At 41.6% G+C, this 7,873-nt stretch overlaps 1 protein-coding gene across 2 annotated transcripts; it reads right to left on the bottom strand.

Moving 5' to 3' along the window:
- Nucleotides 1-748: 748 nt before the first annotated feature.
- On the bottom strand, nt 749-6,014 carry c6h15orf61 (chromosome 6 C15orf61 homolog). 2 transcript variants are annotated; one of them, XM_061822450.1, is made up of 3 exons: nt 5,333-6,014; nt 5,154-5,267; nt 749-2,619 (listed from the first exon to the last, which is right to left on the bottom strand). In XM_061822450.1, the coding sequence occupies exons 1-3, from the start codon at nt 5,673-5,675 to the stop codon at nt 2,609-2,611; spliced, it is 468 nt and encodes a 155-aa protein (XP_061678434.1). In that variant the 5' UTR covers nt 5,676-6,014; the 3' UTR covers nt 749-2,608. The 2 variants fall into 2 exon arrangements, with proteins under 2 accessions (XP_061678434.1, XP_061678433.1); XM_061822449.1 differs by lacking the exon at nt 749-2,619 and having other exon boundaries at nt 4,987-5,267; nt 5,333-6,013.
- Between the last annotated feature and the right edge of the window lie 1,859 nt (nt 6,015-7,873).

The raw sequence follows: 7,873 nt of genomic DNA, 5'->3' as shown, positions 1-7,873 counted from the left end.
CAAAAAATAAATGTATTTCTTAAATGATTTTATTATATAAAGTATTTAAACTACACATGTATTTCTACTACGCAGTTTATGATCATGAAAACCGAAAAAAAATGCTTTAAAAAGGCTTGGAACGTATTATTTCTTTTTCCATTCATTGTAATGGGAAACATCGATTTGGTTTTCGAACAAATTACTTCTAGAACCGTTTTCTGGAACGGATTGTGGTCGAGAACCAAGGCATCACTATATTTCAAGCCCAAACAAGGAGTTTCCACCTTTCAGTGTGGGCCAGACAATCAACCGGCCCCTGCTTTCAGGGAGATGATGAAAAAATGGAAAACTTTGCTTGGATTTGTTTGTGAAACCAATCGTGGAAATCTTCTGACATGCCTTTTGCATTATACTGCCAACAAATGTCAGATTAACTAGTAACAATGTGTGTGCAAAGGCCAATTTGATCAAATGCAGGAGCTTTATCAAAAACTAAAAACCTGATATTTTCACTTTTGAATGTGTAATAATGTGTTTATTATTGTGGTTGCAGTTGCCATTGGTGTAAAAGTGTTTTGTACCAAAATGATAGGTGTGTCTTCTATTTTGTGTTCCTCATGAAGCTACATACAGGAAGCTACGAGTATAATGTGTAGTAAAAACAGCTCTCGGTATGAAAAATTGTCGCTTTACACCGCAGCAACGACAATAATAAAACATTTTTTTATTCACAATCAAAATAGAACATTAGGCTTTCGAAACATCTCGCGTATGGATTGGACTGTGTACCTAATATTGTGACCGCTGACTAAACAAATCAATATGAGTACCATATTTATGGTAGGAAGGAGGAAGATAAAAACGAAGAATTACAACAGCCCTTGTCAACTGTTAAGCGAAGAACTACACCACAATTGATTTCTGCCGGAGTTCTGCCCGATTAAATGGAAAACAACCAAGACACTCATCAAAAACAATCATGACTGAACGAGCCAAATTGCAACGTTTCGCCCGACAGTCTCCATATGTCTATGTTGAAACGCAATAAGTTTTATATTTCCGTGGCAATATTATGATTGGGAACGTGCCATTACAGCGTGAACGTGACAAGGTGTGACGGCGCCCGTGTATTCCCGTGTAATGCCGATGCGATCCTTAAAGTGACGCGATTGATGGCTCGGGTACCCCCACCCCCCACCCCCCACGTCCGCTGTTAATGGAGCCGTCGTCCATCCTGAAGCTTTACAATGATAACCGTGCAAGTGTTAGCTACGGGGGTCGTCCGCAAAATAATTGTTTCTGCCAAATCATACATCTATATGACAAGATGGGGTGGGGGGTGAGGGTAGTGGTACAACTTCCCTGTTAAATAATTCATTTAGAAAGCTAAAACTATTTCAAGTTGATGACTTTTTTTTTTATAGACTACAGAACGTAGCTCATTAGACGTTGCAATTAAATTGTTAAACACATCGCCCCAGCACACAATTTCAGCACTTGTTTTGCGTTACTTACCCAGATCCTAAGCAGTACAAGTACTTAAAGATTTCACCTTGACAAAATGTATTACCAGCATCTGCACGCAATTAAATTTGGCAGCGAGGCTTTAATTCTTTGTTCATTAGCACTCGAGCCGAGTGCGTCGGGTAATTCAGCCGCTTCATAACAGCGTTAGACTAGCGCGGCTATTAAAAGGCATCAATCTCGTGGCAAATGTAGACAAATATACTTAATTTGCCGAGCTGCGATGACGCGAGCTTCAGTCTCAGCTGCGTCGGGCTCCCATCGCCAGCCGCTCGGGAGCGACTCAAAAGGTGAAGCCCCGTAAACAAATACTGCTCACTCGCACGCGCCGCAGTTTGGATTTCAGCGACCCGAATCGTCCTATAAGAGCTCACAGAGCCGCAGTCGGGCGCGACCCCGCGCGCTTGCGCCTGGCCATACGGCTGTATCAATCCAGCTAAGGGGTCAAAGGGTCAATGAGTAATTAAGACATGGTTGCCTGAGCATTCCCCATGCACACTTTGAGTCCTGATGAAAGGTCGCAAATGAAAGGAGGGGGGATTTCAGTGCAGCTTGACACCACCGATCACATTTCAGTAAATGTTCCTTGTTCAAGGCAATTAGAATGATTAAGCTCGTGTGGTGTCATCGCGCTGTTTAGGGGGATTTTGCGTATGAATGATGCACGAGGTTTTGACATTGTATGAGCACAACGAAAGCTGCCTCGGTCGCAGGATGATAACGGCCGAAGCTAAACTGAAGCGAGATGCAAAAGTTATTTTATGTTGAAGCTGTTTGATGCCAATGTATTAATAAAACATTGAACAATTAAACTTGATGTGCCTTACTTGTATTTTTTTTTTTTTTACACTTGTGACGCAATTGAATACATAACTGCTAATGTGTAAATGCGTTATAATAAGTAATTAAATAAGCAATGCCACTTAGCGTAACAAGCCAGTCAACAGCAACTAATGTTCGCAGATAAAATGAACTGTCTTCTGTCTGGCTATCCGTTCATCCCTTTTCTATAATGTTTATTGTCATTTGGGTGGCGACTGAGCTGGAGCCTACGCCAGCCACCTTGGGCGAGGGACGGGATCCGTTCTGGAGTTGTCATCAGTCAATAGCAGGCTGAAAAAAGACAAATGAAAATTCAAATGCACATTCACATCTCCAGATCATACACAAAAGTCCATAGAAAAAGCTAAACGTGTTCTCAAAGTTGCTCCGTTGCTCTTCATTGAAAAGTGCATCAGTGAGGTCTTCCGGTATTTCACTTGCTGACATGCTGGTGTATTCCATCTTTTTGGGAGACATTTTTGAGGCATGCTGATAGAGCGAACTAGAGGTTAGCACACCTGGCTCACAGTTCTGAGGTTGATAGGTCAAATCTTGGCTAAGGTGTTTTCAGTTTGCATGTTCTCCATATGCTTGCAATGGTATTCTATGGGTACCCGTTTCCGTAAATTGTACTTCGGTAAGAATATGAGTATTTGTGTGTGTATATATATATATATCTCCATCCATCCATTTTCTTAGCCATATATCCCCACGAGGGTTGCAGGAGTGCTCGAGCCGATCCCAGGAGCCAGGGTACACCCTGGACTGGTCGCCAGAAAAATCAAAGAACCCATACTATGTATGTATATATATATATATATATATATATATATATATATATATATATATATATATATATATATACACATAGCCACTCATCCTCACGAGGGTTGTGGGGAGTGCTATTGTCAGCCAATCGCAGGGCACATGGAGACAAACGGCTGTACTCACAATCACACCTAGGGGCAATTTAGAGTGTCCAATTAATGTTGCATGTTTTGGTGATGTGGGAGGAAACCAGAGTGCCCAGAGGAGACCCACGCAGGCACGGGGAGAACATGCAAATTCCACACAGGTGGGTCCGGAATCGAACCCGGGACCTCATAACTGTGACGCCAACGCTTTCCAGCTGATCCACCGTGCTGCCATAGATTAGATTAGATTAATAGATAGATAGATAGATAAATAGATAGATAGCTAGATTAATAGATAGAGAGAGAGAGAGAGAGAGAGAGAGAGATAGATAGATCTGTGATTTGCTGGCAACCAATCCAGGGTGTATCATGTCTCTCACCTAAAATCAGCTGAGCGAGGCTCCAGCTCACCCACAACTACGGTGAAGACAAGCAAAAAAATAACATTTTTCTCCAAAAAGTCAATGGTTTGACCTTTGAGTTTAGTTTGAAGGTTGAGTCTTTTATCATTCAATGGTCAGAGCCCAACATCATTTTTTTTTTCAATCTAAAAGATGGGCTCATAAAAGGGGTCCTCAGTTTAGTCGTCCCAATGTGTACGATTTCAAGGTTATAAACAGCGTGCGACGAACAAGCGTATGCAGCAAAGTAAGAATGCGTCACCATGCGGCAAAAGTAGGCCGCCACGCTGACTGTTATTGACATTTATGTTCAAAATTTAACACTTTATAATATAGAAAGCAATGACCCAGTTAAGTTTCCGAGCATCACACTCAAAGGAGCCTCAGCTATTTTGTGGCTTTCCAGTGCAAAGAAAGCGTGAAAAGGACACATTGATTAACACGTACGACAAGAAATTATTCCTTCCGCCTCAAAATGAAGAGACCAAAGTGTGAAAATTGAGGTCGCTGATTAATGCTAAAGAGTTAGGAGGATATGCAGAGGGGTAAGGAAATCAATATGGCAGTCAGTCCTGGAGGAGGACTGCGATGGAGAACGTAAGCAGCTGCCCTGTCAGCAAAGCACAGAACCAGAAATCAAAGGCTTAGAATTCCGGAAGGAAGACAAGCACCTGTCTTCGTGCACAGGCTCCACTTTGGTGGTTAAAACCTATTATTAGCACACCTGTCTTGACACAGCAACACTATTGACTAGCTGCTGTGTGGAGTCACAATCACTAATTTACCTTCAAATAAATGAACAGCGGTTATTTGAATTCTCCTATTGGCCAAAAATGGGTTAAGTGGTTAAGATGGTGTCTTATTAAAGACATGACATCCCTCAATTCTGGAAGTGATCCAATGAAGGGTTGTGCTATTATTGCAAATGACGGGCTAGATTTTAACGTCTGTGTGTGTATTACAGGCTGCCTGTGGACATTAGTCACATTTATTACTCTTTAGGCCCTTTCATGAGGCCATATTGACCCCAAAAAAGCAAGACTCATCTTGCCCTTTCTTAAAAACAAATTAGTCAAAACTGTTTCAACAGATAAGTCAATTTATTGTCTTGGTGCTTTTGAAATCCAACTCTTCAAAGACTGATTTAATTTGACAGCGGTGTTCACAACACTTTGCTGGTGTCAAATGTAGAAGACATTTTTCCACTATACAAGACCTTAAAAGATCTGTGGCCACCCTGAACTAAATATACAGTCATTCTTATACATTTTTAATGTTAAGCACGCTCTGAAAATAAACGGGATTGTGTGTCGGCATAATAACATGCATAAACGACTCCTCTGTTGCAACTTGAAATCTTTAATAATTCAACAGAAAAGGAGCACTGGAGACACAGAACGACACTCCCGTCTATATGCCCACTGGAGCTTCTCCTTAGTAAAGGTAAATAACACAAAACCCTTTGTTTTGCATTCAAATACTGTTTGTGTTTTAGTTCAATATTGAGCACCTTCTTCTTCCTTGTAGGCAAAATAGACCTTTACGGGACCAACACTCGTCTGGACCGTTTCTGCAGCACCCACAACCATCCAGCAACCGATCCCGTAGGCCAAACAGGGAATACCTGCAGTACACAGCACTTATTGCAAGAATTGTTTGAAAGGTATTGGTCAAATACTATCTACTGACCTAGATTGATAACTTTGAGCATGGTAAAAAACCTGTCCTCGAAGTCCAAGTTCTGTGGAGGTGCTTTGGTGCAGTGGTACTTGATGAAGGGGAAGCAGCCTGTTCTTAGTATGTGGTAGTTGGATCCCCGAACGCTCCAGTTGAAGTTGGACAAGCCAAACTGATCATTATGGACGGCAGAGTAGCGGACGCAGAAAGAGGTCCACGGTGGAAGCTTTCGCTGCACGAGGTGACAAGTGAGCAGCTCCGAGGCGGCCGGGAGACTCATTGATTTGCCCAAAGTGCTCGGAAGCAGCGCGATTTTTACCAAAAATTGGTGCACTTTTCTCAAAAGCTCCCTCATAACTCGCAATTATGTGATACTTCAAATGTTAAAATTGCATGATGGACTTCGAAATGAAGTACAGTACCGTACTCGCGTTGCAAATGAGCGACTGCCTCTTTAAAACAATAACAAAAACCAGCTGGGAACTCGATCGGCTACAATTAGCATTATGAAGAGGTCACACGCTGCTTGGAAAAGATTTACATGTACAAAAGTAGATGGGTTACATACAAGTACTCTTTTTTTGTCAATGAAATACAAAAAAAAAAACAGAAATGACAGCTGACCTGAGGAGCGCTTGCTCCTACATGGCGGTGAGTGAGTGCAGTTCAAAGTCGTCCGGCTGGAAACAAATGTGGCGGAACTCTTCCGAACCTTTAAGAAAATACACGGCGTAACATGATGACGATGATGACGAAGAAGAAGAAGCAACAAAAAATAAATAAAATAAAATATCCATCCATCCATCCATCTTCTGAGCCGCTTATCCCCAGAAGGGTCACGGAAGTGCTGGAGTACTGGGGTACAAATCCCGCCCTCGCCTATGTGGAGTTTGCATGTCCTCCCCGTGTGGGTTTTCTCCGGGCACGCCGGTTTCCTCCCACATCCTAAAGACATGAATGAATTGGAGACTCTAAATTGGCCATAGGTGCGACAGATGGAAACCAGTTCAGGGTGTACCCCACCTCCTGCCCGACCCTAGCTGGGATAGGTTCCGGCACTGCTGTGACCCTTGTGAGGATAAGCGGCTCAGAAAATGGATGGATGGACAATTTCCAATGCTTGCTTTTCAGAATGTGCAATTTACACAATGAAGATGAAGAGGGATCGTTAAGCCATTAGCAACTACCTTAAAATTGGTTTCTCCCTGCATTTTAGAGGACGATATTCCTGATGAATGACAGATGACAAATTGCGGGCAAAGGTCATAGGGGCTCCCTGGAGATCCTCCCAAAGAGTTCTATTAACGATTGCTAAGACAAAAAAAGGCTTTCTAATGATTCCCATGTTGCAAGCTAAAAAACATTCATCATCTTCATCTGAGGATTGCGGTTAAATGAAAATTTCGGTGCATATAAATTTTCTGTAGTGAAGCGGAATGAGCATAGTTGACAATCAAAACTGGAAAGTATACAAACAATATACATATATTGTATATTCGTGGCGTTAAGTGTAATTCTCATATCTCCAAAACCATTCATTTTCATGAAATGCACAAAAAGAAAAACTTTCAGTTTTTGGAAGCATTAACATTGCATTATCAAAGAGAGCAAGTCATTTTCAACATTTAAAATCTGTGTTTATTATTCTTTTTTTAATTAAACACACACAAGGGCACAGACCAATAGTATACATTTGTGAAAAAAATATGAAAATGACTAAATTTGCAAATGAGATGTTTTAGCCCAACACCAACAATAAGTGAATAGCTTTAACTACCATATGAAACGACAATCCTAATCCACAAAAAAAAAATACATGAATATATTCCTCAATCTGATACTTAATGAGGGGAACGTTGGTTCAGCTGGTAAAGCGTTGGCCTCGCAGTTCTGAGGTCCCGGGTTCGACCCCGGACTCGCCTGTGTGGAGTTTGCATGTTCTCCCTATACCTGTGTGGGTTTTCTCCGGATACTACGGTTTCCTCCCACACCCCAAAAAATATGGAACATTAATTGGACACTCTAAATTGCCCCTAGGTGTGATTGTGAGTGTGACTTATCTGTCTCCGTGCACCCTGTGATTGGTTGGCAACCAATTCAGCGTGTACCCCGCCTCCTGCCTGTTGACAGCTGGGATAGGCTCCAGCACTCCCCGCGAGGATAAGCGGCTAAGAAAATGGATGGATGGATTGCTTGTTTTTCATTTTATCCATTTGAATAGAAAATATACATAAAACATCCAGAAAAAAAAATCCTTATTTCACACCGGTGTGGGCAGCAAGTTCAGTTTTGTAAAATATGTTCAATCTTGTGCTGTGATCCTTGCACATTTAGAGCAACAAATGAGCAAACAACATGGGGAAATTGCAGGGAAACAAGTGATATGCATATTATGGGGCATAGTCCAAGTGGTTATTAATGATACTTCAATTGAACCACATAAACAGGTTCCAATAGCAACCTAAATTGTTAACTTTTGAATAACACTGAACTGATAAAGAAAAAAATATACCCTATTTTCCGCACTCTAAGGCGCACCTAAAAGCCTTTAAT

The sequence above is a fragment of the Syngnathoides biaculeatus genome, chromosome 6 (genome assembly GCF_019802595.1).
Source record: "Syngnathoides biaculeatus isolate LvHL_M chromosome 6, ASM1980259v1, whole genome shotgun sequence".
Lineage (NCBI taxonomy): Eukaryota > Metazoa > Chordata > Actinopteri > Syngnathiformes > Syngnathidae > Syngnathoides > Syngnathoides biaculeatus.
The sequence above is the reverse complement of the archived record's forward strand: the minus strand, read 5'-3'. Positions and strand labels throughout refer to the sequence as shown.